Source organism: Hylaeus volcanicus, unplaced genomic scaffold, assembly GCF_026283585.1.
Source record: "Hylaeus volcanicus isolate JK05 unplaced genomic scaffold, UHH_iyHylVolc1.0_haploid 12237, whole genome shotgun sequence".
NCBI classification, from domain to species: Eukaryota; Metazoa; Arthropoda; class Insecta; order Hymenoptera; family Colletidae; genus Hylaeus; species Hylaeus volcanicus.
Window position 1 is genome coordinate 2,013,443 of NW_026533172.1, and position 18,408 is coordinate 2,031,850.

General features: G+C 31.2%; 5 protein-coding genes and 1 long non-coding RNA gene across 12 annotated transcripts; 2 read left to right on the forward strand and 4 right to left on the reverse strand.

The window, feature by feature from the left end:
- Positions 1 to 22: 22 nt before the first annotated feature.
- On the reverse strand, positions 23 to 1,710 carry LOC128884084 (uncharacterized). Its single transcript, XM_054137141.1, has 4 exons — positions 1,004 to 1,710; positions 601 to 851; positions 431 to 551; positions 23 to 301 (listed from the first exon to the last, which is right to left on the reverse strand). The coding sequence occupies exons 1-4, from the start codon at positions 1,544 to 1,546 to the stop codon at positions 266 to 268; spliced, it is 951 nt and encodes a 316-aa protein (XP_053993116.1). The 5' UTR covers positions 1,547 to 1,710; the 3' UTR covers positions 23 to 265.
- A 383-nt stretch (positions 1,711 to 2,093) lies between these two features.
- LOC128884484 (latent-transforming growth factor beta-binding protein 2-like) lies at positions 2,094 to 3,599 on the reverse strand. Its single transcript, XM_054137917.1, has one exon. It carries the CDS (start codon positions 3,597 to 3,599, stop codon positions 2,094 to 2,096), a length of 1,506 nt encoding a protein of 501 aa, XP_053993892.1.
- A 795-nt stretch (positions 3,600 to 4,394) lies between these two features.
- LOC128884083 (uncharacterized) lies at positions 4,395 to 6,053 on the forward strand. Its single transcript, XM_054137140.1, has 5 exons — positions 4,395 to 4,556; positions 4,606 to 4,781; positions 4,842 to 5,081; positions 5,130 to 5,582; positions 5,637 to 6,053. Exons 1-5 carry the CDS (start codon positions 4,550 to 4,552, stop codon positions 5,853 to 5,855), a joined length of 1,095 nt encoding a protein of 364 aa, XP_053993115.1. The 5' UTR covers positions 4,395 to 4,549; the 3' UTR covers positions 5,856 to 6,053.
- Positions 6,054 to 8,159: 2,106 nt separating this feature from the next.
- LOC128884085 (peroxiredoxin-2-like) lies at positions 8,160 to 9,348 on the reverse strand. Its single transcript, XM_054137142.1, has 5 exons — positions 9,147 to 9,348; positions 8,915 to 9,090; positions 8,643 to 8,835; positions 8,445 to 8,596; positions 8,160 to 8,391 (listed from the first exon to the last, which is right to left on the reverse strand). Exons 1-5 carry the CDS (start codon positions 9,337 to 9,339, stop codon positions 8,356 to 8,358), a joined length of 750 nt encoding a protein of 249 aa, XP_053993117.1. The 5' UTR covers positions 9,340 to 9,348; the 3' UTR covers positions 8,160 to 8,355.
- Positions 9,349 to 10,288: 940 nt separating this feature from the next.
- LOC128884086 (uncharacterized) lies at positions 10,289 to 10,946 on the forward strand. Its single transcript, XR_008459229.1, has 2 exons — positions 10,289 to 10,428; positions 10,477 to 10,946. It is a non-coding gene; the product is annotated as an uncharacterized LOC128884086 (long non-coding RNA).
- A 271-nt stretch (positions 10,947 to 11,217) lies between these two features.
- LOC128884079 (uncharacterized) lies at positions 11,218 to 17,238 on the reverse strand. Of its 7 annotated transcripts, none has more exons than XM_054137135.1 (16): positions 16,428 to 17,234; positions 16,203 to 16,358; positions 15,162 to 15,785; positions 14,696 to 14,798; positions 14,538 to 14,652; positions 14,419 to 14,444; positions 14,232 to 14,321; positions 13,974 to 14,136; positions 13,711 to 13,898; positions 13,282 to 13,650; positions 12,998 to 13,240; positions 12,860 to 12,921; positions 12,488 to 12,757; positions 12,270 to 12,365; positions 11,803 to 12,180; positions 11,218 to 11,743 (listed from the first exon to the last, which is right to left on the reverse strand). In XM_054137135.1, exons 1-16 carry the CDS (start codon positions 17,190 to 17,192, stop codon positions 11,582 to 11,584), a joined length of 3,810 nt encoding a protein of 1,269 aa, XP_053993110.1. In that variant the 5' UTR covers positions 17,193 to 17,234; the 3' UTR covers positions 11,218 to 11,581. The 7 variants fall into 7 exon arrangements, with proteins under 7 accessions (XP_053993110.1, XP_053993109.1, XP_053993108.1 ...); XM_054137134.1 differs by having other exon boundaries at positions 11,219 to 11,743; positions 15,162 to 15,379; positions 15,431 to 15,785; positions 16,203 to 17,232; XM_054137133.1 differs by having other exon boundaries at positions 11,219 to 11,743; positions 13,282 to 13,510; positions 13,559 to 13,650; positions 16,203 to 17,232.
- Positions 17,239 to 18,408: the final 1,170 nt, after the last annotated feature.

The following is an 18,408-nucleotide window of genomic DNA, read 5'->3' on the forward strand; positions in this document are numbered from 1 at the left end:
AACAAGAATCTGTGTTTTACCATTAGGATGTTCAAACAATTCAGAAATTCTTAACTTTTCCTGTGATTATTCATTTTGATAAAGATTTTTTAATAAAATAAACGGATTTCTAGCTGACTAGTTTCACAAAAAATTAGTGCTATAAGCTCTTTAAACACTATTAACCCGATAAGGAAGGAAGGTATTCTTTCAATAGGAAACTAAACTTAATGATTGTCTAGAATAAATTTTTTTAAAACGTATAGAAGACAATTAAAAGTGACACTTATTTTCCTCCAGTCGTTCCTATTCCCATGAACGTCTATAAAACAGACGCACACACAAGCATCGGAAGATTAAAAACAGGTTTAAAAAATATTGCTAAGTATCTGTCTGGTGTCAGCTATTGGTTTATGTACTACTGTAAATAGACTTGATTAAGTCTATTTACCTTGAATGAATCATAAATCCACCATTGGACCCCAGTAAGGGACCCAATCATAAGGACTCGAGTTCCAAGTCCTCTTGTCAAAAGAGAACGATATCCTATTTCTTTGATCAATTGTTTAACGCTAACAAATGTTGAGAATTATTTGTATTCAGGTAGAGCACGTGCCTTACTGTTTTTGTTGATGTTCTTGTTTTCCCATGTGTGACACCAAACTGTCTGCTGGGTGGGAGACCAAAGCACACAAAACACCAGCTAAATATCCGGATAGAAAGGTGACACTGAGTTGAGTCATCTTTCCATATTCCTCTTTCGGTTGTGTTAGCAAGTTTTCGTAAAATAGTTTGACAATTTTTTCAAAACTATAAAATTTTGCCATAGTGTAGGGTATTTGACGACTCCAAAGGGGCCGTAAACTGCCAAACTACATACGAAAAAAAAATGTATAATATTGAAGGAGAAGAAGAGAGAAAAAAAAATGGTTTTTTGTATTAGTATTATACACAAATATTAAAAAAGGTGAGAATAAATTTGTTTTCTAAATAACCTTTAGACATAAAGGTGTATAAGGCATACTGGGAATTGGTAGAGCTTCGGTTGTCTCATCATAACTTGTAAAGTGTTTCTGAAAGTCGGAAGCTCTTGAGTGATTGGGGCTGTCTGCATTTTAACCTTAACCATTTCATAAGGACATAGAGCAATATCAGCAACAGTTTCAGCTGAAGCGGAAGCTGCAAGCCAAATTCCTTCTTTATACTTTGTTGCTAATTGATCATCTAAAGAATATGTGTACAAATCTTTAAAAGATTCGTATAAGCCAAATTTAAACATTCCTTGTAAAGAGTAACCAATTAACGTAGGAGTCCAACCAAGAGTTAATCCTTTAAACCCTTGCTGACGATACACGTATCGTAATCCGAGAATTAAACTTGGATATGTTTTAGGAAACACTTGCATTTTACATTTTGTGACATCCAAGGGTACAATAGCCGTATGTGTCAAACCACAGCTAAGTAAACCACCTAAAATACATTTTCCGTAATATTCAGAGGAATGAAAATGATTTAATGTCTGATTGGACATTTCTTTGCTAGGAACGATATTAGCTAGAGAATCCATATGCTTATTTTGGAATAAATAAATATTTTAATGAAGAATATAGAGTTGTTTCAGAATTGCTAAAATTGAAATGTTAAAAATTATTTGATTTCTTCATTCACTCTTTATTTTTTATCTGTTTGCCAATAAATGGAATAGTTAAAAAAAGATAGTTATGGGAGAAGAAAAAATATGAGTCAACACTTATAATAAATTTTGAAAAAAATGATCTTTTTGTTTTGTCATGCGACACGCTACAATGTTTAATGTTCAGCTAAAATTATGGGGAAAAGCGGACCTGAATTTTTTTAATCTATAAACAATATTGATTGCAATACATATAGCATACAAAGTTTTTCAAATAGCATTTATCCTTTATTTCTTGGAAAAGAAAATCATTTTATTTTATTCCCTTTTAAATAAAAATAAGTGTTGAATACAAAAACAAATTAATTCATATCATTTCGTTTTCATAACATTTTGTTGTTATCTAAAAACTCTACGAGTATCTTCTTTTTAACTATAACCTAACATAATTCTATTCTTTTATTTCTTGCCTTTTCCTTCATTATTTTTTGCTAAGACATACACCATGAATTAAACGAGTTCCTTGAGGGCAGTAAGGTTTTACTTCGGTGGCTTCTGTTTTTTGACATTTTCCAGACAAGCCAACAGAAAAACCACGTGGACACATTCGGGTAGGTTCGGAGGAGGTTATTATATCACACATATCATAGTGAGGCAGAAATCCGTCTTGACATACAGATTCAAATTTAGCAATATCTCGTGCGACGCATGCACCATTTTCCTGTGTAAATCCTCTTGGGCAAGAGACTTTGGGTGGTCGTATAGAAAGTTCAACACACATTCCATTTTCATAACGTCCCCGTTGACATTGTATTTGCGCTTCAACTACATGGACACTTTCGCACATATTCCCGCGATACACCGTGCCTTCTGCGCAAACGAAATCAGGTGGAACGTCACTTGTTAGTATACATTGCCCATCTTGTTCTTTGAAACTCTTAGCACAACGTATGGAAGCTGGTTGCTTCGATATTTGTACACAACGTTCATGAACGGCATCATGATCATAACCTTCGGGACATAAATTATGAGGTTGAACAGTTTCTAAAGCAATGCATTTTTTTCCTTTTGGCTGAGAACCATTGGGGCAAATAATCTGCCCTTCAATTTCTACAATACGTTCGCATTGACCATCATGATGTTGACGATAACCCTTTTCACATATAACATCGGGAACCATTTCTTCAATTTTAACACATTTTCCGTTCTCTAAAATAAATCCTCTATTTCTACATACTAAAGATCCTGGAACAGTTTCAAATTGTTGACATTTATTCTTTTTACGATTTTTAGTTGTACCAAAAGGACAAACAAACTCTGAATTACCCATTTCAATTTGACGTGTACAAACGGATCCATTCATTACAAAATCCTTACTGCATTCAATAATTTTTGGTACGGTGCTTTCCTTGACGCACATTCCTGCTATTAGAACAAAATCTTTATCACAATTCATTAAAGGGGGTGTTGTAACAATTCGTTCACATCTCGTATTACGACTTGTTGTTCCTTGAGGACATACTAAATTAGGGTTTTTTTTCGTAAAACGAACACAATTAATGCCTTCTATTTTGTAACCTCTTGGACAGGATAAATTTGGTTCGGATCGAACACGTTGTACACACATTCCATCACTAGGCATATAATCCTTATCACATTCCATTCTTAAAGGAAATCGTTCAATTTTCTCACATGTTTCATCCCGTTTCATAACATAGTTATCTGGACATCGATGACCAGCACGTACTCGTTCTTTTGTTATACAAACATTATCATTTAAATGACTTCCTTTAGGACATTGTAAAATAAAATCAGCGTAATCCACTTTTAAACATACTTTCCCGTTTTGCGTATAACCTCGAGGACATGATAATTTAGGATTCACCGAATTTCCAATACCTTGAGTTTCAGCAAATAAAAGGTAAAATGTTGTTATATAAAAGAAACAAAATGGATTCCCTAACCAATTTTTGAATAATAAACTCATTCTATAGTTAAAAGAAAAAAAAGTCAACCAAAAAACTTGAACGAGATGCTTGTTCGAGTTTAAATTGATGCGATACACACGTTTTTTTTTATTTCAATCGTTGTTTTTAAAAAAAGTTGAATTTAAAATAGACTAGATCAAGGACACAGAGTGGAAAAGAGATAGACACTAGAATTTAAAAAAAAAGTTCTATAAAAAAAATTGGTTGAAAGGCAAAGTCGTATAATATCAAACACTAACAAAGAGAAAATTAAAAATAAAGAAAACAGCTTAACCAATACGAATTCTTTTTTCTCTTTCTCTGTCTCTTTACAAATCAAAATTCAATTAAAATATTCTTTTGCTTCTATAAACAGAGAAGTAGTAAAGAAAAAAAATTTAAACACGACGCTTCTTATACGTAAAACTTGTTGAGAGTCAGCACACCATTCAGTTTTGCGTTTTCTCACTATTTTCGTAACCGCGCGCGTAGGTCAAGTCGCGTAGCCTTACCATGATAGTTCAGAGATTTTTTTTTTTTCTAAGCAACACTTTAAATAAAACAGTCGTTTTTAAAAATTAAGTAGCAACAAATAAACGCAAATGAACCATTAATCTTTTAATTTTGTGTTGTATTAAATGATGAAATTCGTCAAAGTAATTTTTTTCTTTTGAAATATAGAACCATGATATTTAAGCAGAATTTTTTTGAATTGCTGCTTAGTTCAAAAAAGTTTATATTTTTTCTATTTTGAGTACTTAAAAAAAAAAAAACATACAGAAATAAAAACGTCACTATAGCTTAAGCATGTTAATTTTGGTATTCGAAATCTGTAAAAACAAATTAATGAATATTCTTCGTGCTCATCATTAATTAAACAAGAATTATTTATTTTTTTTTTTTTGATTTTAATACCTACATAATTTTCATAAAAAAAAGTTAGTGGAACAAATTCGCAGTTGTTATTAGAATGAAAGGTGATGAAATACACTAGACAAATTATATTTGATTAGCGTTTTGAAACAGAAAGGAATTATTCAAATAATCTTGAGGAAAAAGAAGAAGTGCATTCAATGCTAGAGGACGAAAAAGATATAGAAAATGATGATAATTCTCTTTTATTAATAGAAAAAGATGAAAAGCAAGAAATCAGTTTAATATATAAATTCCTTCACTCTGAGGCGTTGCTATTAATTTTACAAGTAATTTGTATCATGCTACTTTGTTTTACAATTTATTGATGTCTGTGCAAATGATATCAGTGCTTACTCGTTTCATGCACTCCAATTATGTTGCAACTTGCCCTATGGGATCCTGTTTTAAAAAAAAAAAAAAACGTTTTATTTCCAGAAACTCCTTTTGTCCTTGAATTTTTCACATCGGTTTGCATCGCAAATATTTACTCTCTCGTTTTTAACGGAAAAACAGAATGGAAAAAGTGTTGGTCTTGTATTGATATAATCAATTTATCGCTCCCTTCCCTCCTGCATTCGATTAGTGTAGTACGTTCCAGATAACTTCAGTTATATAGTTTAAAGGTTTTGTTGTAGATCTTGCAGTTGATTTCAATGGTGTACTTGGATGGTACATCTCGGTCAATTTTAAATCAGTTAAAACTTCCCTTTATAGCAATTTTCAGTGCAGTTTTTTTTAAACGTTTTTATCCCTTGGCGCGTTATTTTATTTTAGTTGTTGTTCTTTTGGCTAGTACGGCATTTGTATCATATACACGAAACTTTGTTATCACTGAAGCATCTCTAACATCTGAATATATATTTAAGGGAGTCCCATTAGGAGTGATTACTGCGTTTCTGAGTGCTCTAGCTGCTTTAGTATTAGATGTTCAAACTAAAGATAAAACTGAAACTTCGTATATTATTCAGCTAGCACAACTACGCATTTCAAGTCTTTTTTTTGTGACTATATGTTCCCTTTTCCACGCCATGATTACTCATGGAGTCAGTTCTCTTTTTAAAAAGTGGTCATTCCGTGTAGTGCTTCTTGTATGTTTTCTATATGCGATTGAATTTAAAGCGTCATTTTTATTTTGTTTCCAGGTTTTATGGCTCGTTATGAAAGATTATTCAACTGTTCTTTTGTTGAAACGACTCACCGCTATGCATAATGCTCTGTGCATTTCTGTTGCCCTTTGTCTAACATTCTTTTTAGATACAATTATTTTTGACAAAAAATCACCTGATTCTCCGATTATTTTTAACACTCTTATAATTTGCTTTAGTATCGCATCTTTTGGTTCTATAAAAAATGACAAATAGACATTTTTAAAGTATATTTCTTTATTTAAATCAGAAAAAAAGAATTTTTTTTCATTATTTATAGCGTTAAAGAAAAAATTTTCGAAGTTACTTTCTTCTTACATAGTTCTTGAATATTTTTTTTTTTTTTGTCAACTCAATACATGAATAAAATCTTTTTTCAAATAATCCGCCATTAAACATCCTTATTACATTGTAGTATCTTTTGTAGTTATAGTGATTGAATACGTAATAAAAAACGCATGCAAAAACTACAAGAAGCGATGTCTTGCTTCTACTCCAAATTTTATAACAGTGTTTTTATTAAAAAAAATTGTCTTGTCTTAAATTAAAAAACAAACAAAAAAAAAGAGAAAGGCAGAAAAATTAAAAGTTATAAAAAACTAAAGTTAAATACCATAAGTGTAGTTTATTGAATTGAAAACAAATGAAACAAATTTTTGAAAACGTAAGCATCACATGTTTACGAATTATGTAACATATGCTTTTTGAAGATCCCTATAATTGAGAGAGCGTCGTTATATAATGTCTCCCCTATCTGTCCAGAGCTTTTAAGCGCTTCAATATCAGCTTCGTGGCTTATTAACCACCACATCGACTTTGTACCCTTTTTAAATGATTTTTTAGAAACGTCACTGTTTTGAAAAGCTTTTCTATATGCTTTTGTATGCTTTATTACTTTATCTGGAGTTGCTGGTTTCTTTTGAAAACGTTTTTTAATGTTGCGTGAAAATCGTGAAACAAAGTTGCGCTTCTTTTCTGGGGCTTTTCCCTCTTCTTCGTCTTCTTCCTCCAAAAAGTATTGTTGTTGGTTATTTTGGTCATACGGTTCAGCGTCAAACGTTTGAAGATAAGTTGGTAGGGCACGTATTGATTGTTGATGGTATTGATTATCATTATCATCATTATCTTCCTCATTTTGTCGTAAAAATCGCTTTTCTCTCAATTCCGCAAAATTAAAATGGTTGTAATTGTCTACGGCTAATACTTGAGCCGTGGTCGCCCATGAATAAATTGTTAGTATACCGGCAAGACACCAAAATAAGTACGAACTGTTACGAGTCATTTAAATTACTTAAGAAAGCTAGCGTTAAAAGATGCTCTAAAATTTTTTTTTAAAAACTTTATATTTATCGCAATAGATTGAATCAGTTGGACGTTTTTGTGTATATACTCATTGAAATATGAATTGTTGAACGTATGTAAGAATAGATTGTGGTGTTAAGCATGCACGTTGCACTAAAATGTTTTTAGTATCCCGACAAAAAATAAAGACAAACAATATAGTAATACGTCGAATGACAATTGAATTCTTGTGTGAGTCTGCAACAAGAACGTTTTTACTGTCGTGCACATCTTTAAAAAAAAACAGGTATTTTAATGTACATGTTAACTCTTCAACACCATTAAACGTTATACTACCTTTCAATTGAAAGGTAGTTAAAATGACAAGAGAAAAAAACTTACGCAATCTGCCGTTAAAATAGTGATATTTTGTGTCTGTAAGCTATAAAAGTTTATAGAATGAAAAGTATTTAGCTACCAGGAAAAACTACTTAGCGGGAAATAAATCATCACACTAATGAAAGCGATTAATTTTTTAGTTTGAAAATCATTCGATACGTTAATAATAAACAAAGTTATATCAGTAAAAGTTTTGCGTATATTATATTGCATTTAAGAAACTATCTTTATCGTAAAGTCAGCAAAAGAGACGTCATTTATATTGATGTGCGAGACTTTTACTGTTTCTATTCAAAAACTAAGGTTTTTCAAAAAAAAGCTGCAAAAATTTCCAGGAAACGCAACAGTTATGTAACTATAGTCTCCAGTGATTTCTCTGTTGGTGTCCACGATGGCTGTACAGGGTTTAAGGTAATTGTGTATAAGACGCATTTTCAATCATAAAACGTGCTTTTCTATTGACGAAAACATTAAGAAAATCAAGACAAAACATCATTATCTCTTAATCTTATTTTTCTTTAAATGGAGATTTAAAATTAAAGGATTAACATGAGTTTGAACTCCATCTTTAAATGCACATCTTCCATATATTGGTCGTGAATTCAAACTAATAAGCACAATCTCAATTAGTGCTACAGAAAGTCCCTCGTTTAGCAATTGACGTTTATATTTCACTAGATGGAAAAATTTGTGTGATTTTTGTTTAAAAGTTTGACATGTATAACTTTTTCATAATCTCTAAATTTAGAAATTTTTTTTTTTTTTTTACATGAATATTAAAAGAAGAAACGCAAGGGGACTTTTAAAATGCAAACAAAAAGCTTGTGTTGGGTCACCAACTGTAATTGTCATAAATTTGAATTGTTTTCACGTAAACTAAATGGAAATATTTTCGTTTTTTCGCCCATAGTAAAGAAAAAAGAATTTATGAATTATTCGTTGTTTTTCTTTGAAATTTTAAAAACTGAAGGATTTAATTTAATAACACATAAGGTACCAAAATGGTTTGTTTCTCATTTTCCCCTTTTTATTTTACTCACAATGTACTAAGGTAATCTGCAGCGCCTTCCATCTGTCATTGATTCGATTTGAATACAGAAAAAATACAAGAAGAAAGCATCTTACCGAAGGCTTCATAGATTTTTTCCCTTTTGTCCAATTAGCAGGACATACGTCTCCCGAACTCTCAACATGCTGAAGTGCGTCGACCATACGTAAAGCTTCTTCAACGTTGCGACCAAGAGGCAAATCATTTTGAACGCAGTGTCTTATTATACCTAACAACACGTACTCTTCTTACAGTGAGTTATTTAAAAAAACTACCTTCTTTATCTATAAGAAATAAACCCCTTAAAGATAACGTATTATCCTTCGTTAAAACACCATAGCTCTTCGAAATGGATTTGGATAAATCGGAAACAAGCGGAAATTTAATCTTAGAAATGCCTCCTCGATGAAGAGGTGTATTCCTCCAAGCTAAATGGGAAAATTGAGAGTCAACAGAAATACCGATAACCTTAGGAAAAAGACGTTATAGTATATATATATAGGTGTTGTGAAATCAATCAACTAATAAACATTGAATTTGCACACACCTGAGTGTTTCTAGTCTTAAATTCTTCATAGAATTTATCAAACGATAAAATTTCCGAAGGGCATACAAACGTAAAATTTAAGGGATAAAAAAGAAGCAAAACATATTGACCCCGGTAAGTGGATAAGGTTAGAGGCTCCATGGAATCATTTGGGAATACGGCTGGCGACGTAAAGTCTGCATTTCATGCGATGAAATTAAAAACAAACAAACAATTATTTATTCTTAAATACCTGGTGCCACCTCTGTGATTAAGCTGGTTGGTGTTTTAGCGAATGGCTGACTAATTGAACTATAACATAACTTTGATGATATTCCAAAGTGTTTTGAAAAAGCCGGAATATTCAACAACTTTGTATGGTTATGACATAATGGTAGCTTATTGATTAATGCAATTAACGGTCTCCTTAATGTTATTTTACTCATCTGTATAATTTATTTTAAAAGGCGAAATGAAGTTGTGCAAGGATAAATTTTTTATAAGCTTGTTCATGTACTCTGTGCATGTTACTGTCGATAACGGGTTACAAAACAGAGTTCTCTTTCGCACATAGCGTTCGTATATATAAGCAGCATTTTTTCTATTTAAAACGCAAAAAAATTGAAGGAAACAAAAATAAGATACATCCATCCTACGTTCCTTCCGCTTTTATCATGGAGTGTTTCCTTACTACAAACACTAATGAGTACCCTTATCCTGTTGTTAGGGAATAATACAAAATTCTACGTTTCTAGTGGTTTAATTTTAATTCAATTTATAACACAGATTTTCAAACGCACGTTTATTCTATATATGAAAGGTGACTGTGCCAATAAAAAATTCAATACTACTGTTGCTTACAGCATTTTCTCATAATGTCGCATTCTAAACTATTCTCGCTCTATTGTCGGTGTCTGTAACAACATTTACAGAATTCTTCGCAGAAAACGTAAACTATGGCTTTAATTTTTCTGTTAATGAAAATCCAAGCAGTAGTTTAGTTTTGATTTCATAGACGATTTACAGTAGATAACCTTTATGTGCCGTTAGGTTCGCGAGAAAGACGCATACATACACAATTTACAGAAAGGTCTTAGAGTCCGTTACTAAAGCATGACTAATTTAAGCGCTTCGTTTTTTCAGTGCAAACTGTTTTTCTAGTGATATTCAAGTCATTGTATTAGTAGAATATCCAACTTGTTTTACTTGGTTATATTTTACAAAAAAAAAAATCTAAAATTTGTTGATTATGGTAGCAAGCAGTTTTAATCAGACTGTTGGAAATGCGTACGATTATTTTTTATAGTTTTTGGTATAAAACGTATTTATTTTGCAGCTGTTGTATAAAGAAACATCCATTCATCGTCTGAAGAGTCTGGCGTTTCCATATTAGTTGTTTTCTATAATGCACACTATAAGATGGAAAACATGAATGAAAAATTCATTATAATTACAGTCTTTTCCTTTAACGACTACCCGTAAAACATCCAAATTTATAAGTGTCATATGGTGAAACTAGTAACAAAAAAAACTAAGTACGAATACTTTCTAAATGCGTTGAGAATTCTTGCTTTGACTGTTAGGAAGGAAAAATTCTAATTATTGTTCCGTCCAAAGCTGAAAATTGAAATACCCAACATTGAGATTAGTCGAAAAGTCGTTGATGGAATATTTGAGATAGCCCCCATCTTAATGAAGCATGATGAGGAATAAATTAATTAATATAGTCGTTTTTGTAAAGCAAGATTGTTGCGTGAAACAGACAAAGTTCATGTATTTGTCTATAAAAGGGTAGTGTTCGTAACCTATGTTGCAGTTATCTATAAATCGAGAGGCATTAATAGCTTTGTGGTATCCCCCAGAAAATTCTGGCTGAAAGACAAACCATTACAAGAAAATCATTAATTGAAAATTAATTAAAATTTTTATTGTATTAGGAACATTTTAATACTCTTAATATGTTGATCTAACCCATTTTAATTTTTTTTTTGGAAGAATTGTATCGAATTCCTTACATATAAAAATTTGGTTGAATACACTGTACCACCTATTGCTTCATAACATATATCAAGATAAGAAGAGCTGCAATTATTCTGAAAGACATTTATCCTTTTTAATGAATTTGCATAATTTTTTTATAAATTACTTTTTTGTGCGTTGTTGCAGTATGGTTACAAAAAACAAATGGTTTTTTTAATTTTGTTGAAATATATGGAGCATTTGGCCTATCAAAACCTCAGTTAGCTTAAAAGTTTCCTTTTTCATTTAAAAGTATCAAGGAACTTATTGTGTGTCTCATTTTTTTGGGTTAAACCACTGCTAGCAAGTTTTCTTTTAAATGTTAGCTCAGGTGTGCAATTATATGCGCATAAAATGTTATGGTCAGCAATAAGGGTTCTACTTAAGTCGCCTGTTAGTAGAGAAAACATGAACATTTGAGTTTAAAACTGACAATGGGATAAACGTGAAAAGCAGCTTGAGTAGCACACATATATTAGCATTCTGCTTAAGCAGGTTGTAGCATAAATTATAAAAGGCTAACTCATCTTAAATACTCTTTAAAATGATAAATGTTTAAAGTATGCTTATTCTCATCCGTAGCCTCAGAAGAAAAATTGCATAAGACGACTTCTATCGGCAGTTGTTTTTGGTAATGAAAAGTGTAATGCCAGATTGAAAATTTAGGCGTTAACAAAAAAGAGTTGTATAGCTTAGCAAATGTTTCAAAATATTCAAGTAAACAATAGGACTGAAGGATACAAGATCATGCAATTGATTATTCATCAATTCATTAAGCGTGAAGACATCTTCTTCCAATAAAAGTCCTTTTTTTTCTTGTTCTATTATTAACTGCGAAATTTGAAAAGAGATCAAAAAGTAGATTTAAAAATAAAAAATAATATTCTCACTTGTTGTTTAAAATGTATTAGCAATGTTGCAGCATGTACTACTAAAGCATACGGAAAACCATACGGAAATTTTTTTATCAAGTAAATCATAAATTTTTTAGCTTTTTTAACTTGAAGTTGATAGCTAGAAGATAATCTTGAACCGAGAAGTTTGGAAAGTGATGAGCCTCCTCGATACAAAAGTTCTTCATGGACATCCACAAAGGCACTAAGTTGTTGAATGTAGTTTAAAATTTTCTTGTAATCCAAAGCGGCTGCTAAAATAGGTTGTTTCTTCTTTGTACGTTGTAAAAAAGACCCCCAGTATCTTCTTGGTTTACAAGATCTTAGTAAACGTGACTCTAAAACTCTCCATTCCACTTCAAAAGCTGTCATACTCTATAAAATAATTAAACATGATTAAGAAAATAAAGTTGAAAGTTTATAAACTGATTTTTCACATTTTTTCGACTTATATTATCTCTCACCTGTAGATGATGTTCCGATAAACGAAATGTACGGTATGTGTCTTCGCCGCTACTGAGATGATGATTTCCCGCCTCAGAACAAGCTTCTCTCCATGCCTGGAAAAATAAATAAGTCAAAATTCTTTTAAGATAAAATCATTCAGAATCCTAAATCATTTCATAAAATAGATTACCATTTCAATTGTAAAACACAGCGTATACTAACTTGAAGCTCTTACCAGTATAGGACTTCGCCGTAGTTTTCCAACGCTGAAATCGACAGCAGAGTCGAGTACGGATTTGAGTATTCGTAAAACTGCTCCATTTATAAGATGCTGATCATATAGTTGTTTATACATAGCCCCTATGGCATTAAATGCCATAATGTACAATTCTCCCTCCCGTTCCCTTCGTAACATCCTTATACTGTTTGTGGCATCTAGTTTATCTTTAAGAGACTTTTTCGAAAAAGTTTTCCATGGAGTGCGATACTGCTTTTGATTGTAATTCTACAAAAGATAATAAATATTGTAACAGAGACTTCTTTACAACATTTTATGGGATGAATTAAATTGAATGGTAAGGTTCATGAGATACAACACTTCTAATACCTTAAAGTTCTGTATTTTTTTTATAAATGTATCTTTTTTCGTATTTGATTTGGGTGACTTTCCTAGATCATTTTCAAATAAGATACGTGTGTGGATATACAATTGTGGAACTAGAACTGTTTAATACCAAATGCTTACTTTTATAATCAAAAGACCTACATTCTGCATCACAGTCATCGTCAGAAAAAAATGTCCAGCCTTCTAGACAATCAGCTGTAAGTTTATCCGATGAGTGATGTCTTGGTGTTGTCATGTGCTTAATTAATTCACGCTTTTTGCGAGTACCCGACCGGTGTAAAGGGTGTGATGTTTTTGAAATAGGTACAGGGTTGTTAGAAAAATAATGTTTTGTGTTGAATGATTCGCTGAATTTGAATTGCCCTAAACAGTGTGTTAAAAAAAATCTATTCATTAAAAAATACCTGTAGACTCTTGATGCCCTTTTGTTAGAATGTCAAAACTTCGATGAAGTGTCGTTTGCACATTGTCAGGAGTTTTGCTTACAAAAGTCTGCGAAGATGCTGGTAATGGTCTTTCTTGTTTGTTTTTCATTTTTATGCGCTCTTTGGCGCTTGGATAAAAATAAAAACCTTCTCGACACCAATCAGGATGTCGTAAACATGTCATTCGAGCAGTGGTTTGGTAGGGCGACTTGTAAAATTTTTTGTTTATTTCCAAAGAGTTGTTATGTTGGCTTACATTACCATTCACTGGAATATTTTCGTTGAATTGAACATTCTTGTGACAACTATAGGGGATGTCCAAATTTTCCTCACAGGGATCCCGTGCACCTAGATGAAATTATTGTATAAAAATCAGACCAATTTTTTTTTTCTTAACATATTACATACATTGGGATGCGTTATCATTGATATCATTGATATTATTATTATTATTATTATTATTACAAAAATCCATTTTTTCCGGGTAGATGTCTAACGTATTATTGTACTTTAAAGATTCATGTAGCACGGGATTATTAGATTTCGAATTTCCGGGGGAACATGGAATATTTACGGATCTTGCTTTACAAGTATCTCTTGGATAGTTGACAAAAAGTAATTTAATTATAGTCCATTATCAATGTTAGGCAATAAAGCTATTTCTAAGCTACCTTGAAAATATTTTTTTCGTCTTGAAAGACGATTCCTTATAAGTCATTGTAGAAGCACAATTAGATCTTGGAGAATATGTTTTTTTATCTAATTTCAAAGGTATCTTCTCCAAAAGTTCCATAGACTGAACTGCATTAAAGCTTTTAGCACTATGCTGAGGTTCTAAAAATTTACAAAATCTTTTTTGATCGTAAAAAAAAAATATTTTTTCTTCTACATACTAAATAGATATCAAATGATTCATAATGAGCACATACCATGAAGACCTAAGAATGATGTTGCTGTGGCATGTGTTAGTTCACTGATTTTTTGGTGGTTGAGAGGATTGTGTAATATACAGTACACATCTACAAATAAATTATGAGCTACCACGTAAATACTTTTATGCGAGGTACTATATGTTTTTTCCTATATAATAGGGGATTGAATTACTCATCAGCCTACCATTAGAGAATTCTGGTTCCTGTATGCTGTTCAAGCACATCAAAAATTTATTTGAGTTTTAGTGTTAACAACATTCAAGCATTTATACCCAATTTCTATTACTTCAAGTATACATTTACCTGTTTATATATAAGGACTCCTGTATTTCTAATTCCTTTAATAAATTATCCCATTTCGAACTTATTTGCGGTAGAGTCACATTAATTCTTCCATGGTTGTCCATACGTCTCCAACCTTTAAAAATAACAGTCTACTCTAGTCGAAATGTATACACTACCCAATTGTGGAACGACAAGATTAGCGAATTTTAACACTTCTGTTCCTTGAAATAGCCAGTAATTTTTCAAAACAGTACATTCCTTAAAATACTTTTGATCAATCTGACAGCAAAGGGAAATTTTTTAGTTTTAACCATAAGCTACTTGGACATGATGATACGTAATCGCACTATGACCTGGTTACTGTAAGAATATGAAAGTACTAATTGATTGTTTACTGGCTATGAAAATAGTTTTGAATCAAGTGGTTAAGTTATCTATTTTTCTAACATGATGGTTTGTTCTTTAGAGTCATGCTTGTACTACTATCTAACTATGTAGGTTGTATGCATAATAAAAATTTGTTGCAGGGGTGATAAAAAATGATTGATGTTTGTATGTCGGTTTGGCGAAATGACTAACTGATAAAGTAATTGAAAGTATTATTTTAGAACTAAATTATTGTAGGTTTTTTTTGAATCTTACATGTTTCATTACACGCTCTAAATATACTCTTCTGAATGGTTTTGGTGGATACGCGTTAAGATACGTAAAGAGAACCTCAAAAGACGCCCCATTTATAACAAGTAAAAATAAAGTTGTTCCAGCTATATATAGAACCGAACGGCGACGCATTACTGGAGATATACGTTCATCTTGCTCAATCATTAGTCCCATGGCAAGAACAATAGCACCTCGAAGACCTCCCCATACAAAAAGTATTATTTCTTTCCAATTGATACCATACCCAGTACGTTTAATTAGTGGTAAAAAAAGCAGAATCATAGACGCTCGTCCAAGTATTAAATAAATATAGAAGATGGGAATATGAAAGATTATACGAATAGGAACACCATTTTCCTGTAGAATACCTTCAAGTAACATTCTCATAGTAATCGATCCAGCTATAATGAATAAGCTAGTATTAGCTAATCCTGCCAAAACGTTAACAGAGTGTAAATGTTGTAAGTGTCCTTCACGACCAAGTCCGACATGTCCGAACGCCGTGTAATAAATTCCGTAGCATACAATTGCTACAGGTCCACTTGTAGAAATGAATTTTTCGCTTACGAAATAGACCAAATAACTTGTTACCATTAGCATTGTAGCCTAATAAATTGAAAGAAATAGGCACCGATCAATACAAGTAGATTTTGAAATTACCTAGTGATTAATTCTCATGTATTGTCTGTTATCAAAGCATAAAGTAACTATAGGTGAAAAAAAATTTAGAAATTGTTTGCATGAGATAGAGATTGGACTATTTATATTGTTTCCATTATATACATTAAAATCTCACAATAAAAAAATATTTTTTTTTCCCTGCTATATGTAAACAATTTGTATAGCTTTTATTGATGAAAGAATAAAATAAAAGATATAATATTATGTTTAAAGTAACGAGTATGAGATTTCATAGTATGGAGAAAAACAGAATTGAAACCATAGAATTATAGAAGATACATTCCGTTTTAGTAATAACGCTTTGACTAATACAAATCGTACACTTTATAACGTCTCTCTTACTTGTGTTTCTGGATGTTTTGGGAAGTATCTAACTGTTCGGTAGATTGTCACCCCAACAAAATAACCAAAAACTGGTGCTAAAAAAAGCAGAGAAAGAAGTCTTAACAAAATACCATTCCATGACACTACATGTCCTAAAGATAAAGACTTGAAAAACTGAAAAAGAAGAACAGAAGTTCCATCATTAATAAGAGATTCGCCCTCAAACATCGTCACAAGTTTTACTGAAGCGTTGAGCGATTGTAGAACGGAGATAACAGCTACGGGATCAGTCGATACTAAAGATGTTGTTATCAAGAATGCATTACACAAGGCGGTATTTCTTTTTAATGTTTTATCAAAATTGGGTACAAGTAAATGATCGTCTGATAATGTCAGGTAGAAAAGGATACCCACAACGGCGACTTGATACGCCACGCCAAGCACTGCTAATGTAATACCACTATATGCAAATCGTTTAAAATGGTGCCATTTAATATGTAAAGAAGCGTCATATAAGAGTATTGGAAGGAAAATTAAATAAATAACCTCCGCTTTTGTTTTACTAATATACTGAGCACCATACAAAAATAGATATATTTTATGATCATGTATATTTTCTGTAAAATAACAGGGTTTTTTTTTAGCTACTAAATGAACAATCAAGCTTATACTCATACCGAATATAAACCATATAATGCTTAACGGAATATTTATTATAGAAACTTTAGAAACCAGCAGCTGAAGTATGCCAGCGACTAGAAAAATACAACAAAAAAACAAAATATAGCTATCTAAAACGCATTCATCCCTTTCCAATTTATTAAACTCAGTTGTGTTTGAAGGTGATGGTACTATTTTAGGGGTAACAGAAGAGGAGAAACGATGATTTGCGTTCATGTGAGTCATTGATTGGTCATGTGGTTGTTGTTGAGCTGATGAAATGTGAAATTGAGTATATAAACAAATTTTTATGTAAAAATAAAAAGTACAAAAATGGCGATATTTCATTTTAGCAAAAATACTTAGGCGTCATGAGGAAAAATAAAAAGAAAATTCAAACTTTATTGCGTCAAAGCAATCCATTGTGTACCTTTTTTCTTATCGTCAACATCAGACGCAAACAAAAAAACACATGTCGTTTTGTTTACGATGTAGTGATACTGCTACTTGTTTTTCATTCTTGATTTTTGAATTTGAAATAAAAACAAGTATAATTTCATACTTTTTGATAGGGTTTATTTTTTTTAGTTTATGTATATTATTGAGTTTAAATATTAGAAAATATCTCTAAAAAAGTACGATTTGTCGTTTGTTTAAAATAGAAAAGTCCACAAAAACGATTTTTTTTTTCGTTCACACCATTTCATATTTTTTAATATAACACAATTTATGCGACATACTCAAGAATAAAGAAAATTCAAATGTAACGGATTATTACTTTGACATTTACGTCAAATTTTTAATCTATTTTATCAATTAATTTTAAACATATTCTCTTTTAAAATTTTGGAATACTACTGGCTCTATGCAGTATCTTTAATCTCAGTTATTCTTCTTCCAAAAAATAAAATATTGTACTTGTATAGGGTATCTGATTCGTAGACGCATATCTTTATTTCTACTTATAAACGTGTTATCAAGAAAAAAAATTTATGTGTAGTACGTTATTTTCAAACATGTTTTAAGTTTTTTTTAAATAAAATCAGTATTCTACTAGTCAGGAATTGAAAACAATTAGCAAATGAAATATTTGCATAATGTTTGATTCCAAAGAAAAATTGTTTTAAATTGAGTAATGAATGTTTTTTTTTTTTCATGTGAGTGAAGTTTTTATCTTATTGTTTTCAAAAAGCAAAACGTTCAATTTAGAAAAACATATGTGTTTAAAATAATAATAAAAAATGGTTTAATGAATCGTGATGCTTTGATTTTACATAAACTGTTGAAGTTTTGATAACGTCATGCATATTTAGTAGTATTTTTTTCTTACGAAATAAAACAATTTTACAAGAAAGTAGCAATAAACAACAAATGGTAAAGCGTGAAAACCTCGGAACAAATGTATTATGTACAGTGTTTTGTACAATTTTTTACATGAAAGCAACCTGGTACGTTGTCGTGAAAGTAAAGTTTGTTAAATATCTACTTTTCAGTGAAGCAAGAAAAATATAATTTCTTTAGATTTTAAATTTTTTTAATGGTTATAGCCTTTCCCTACGATAAC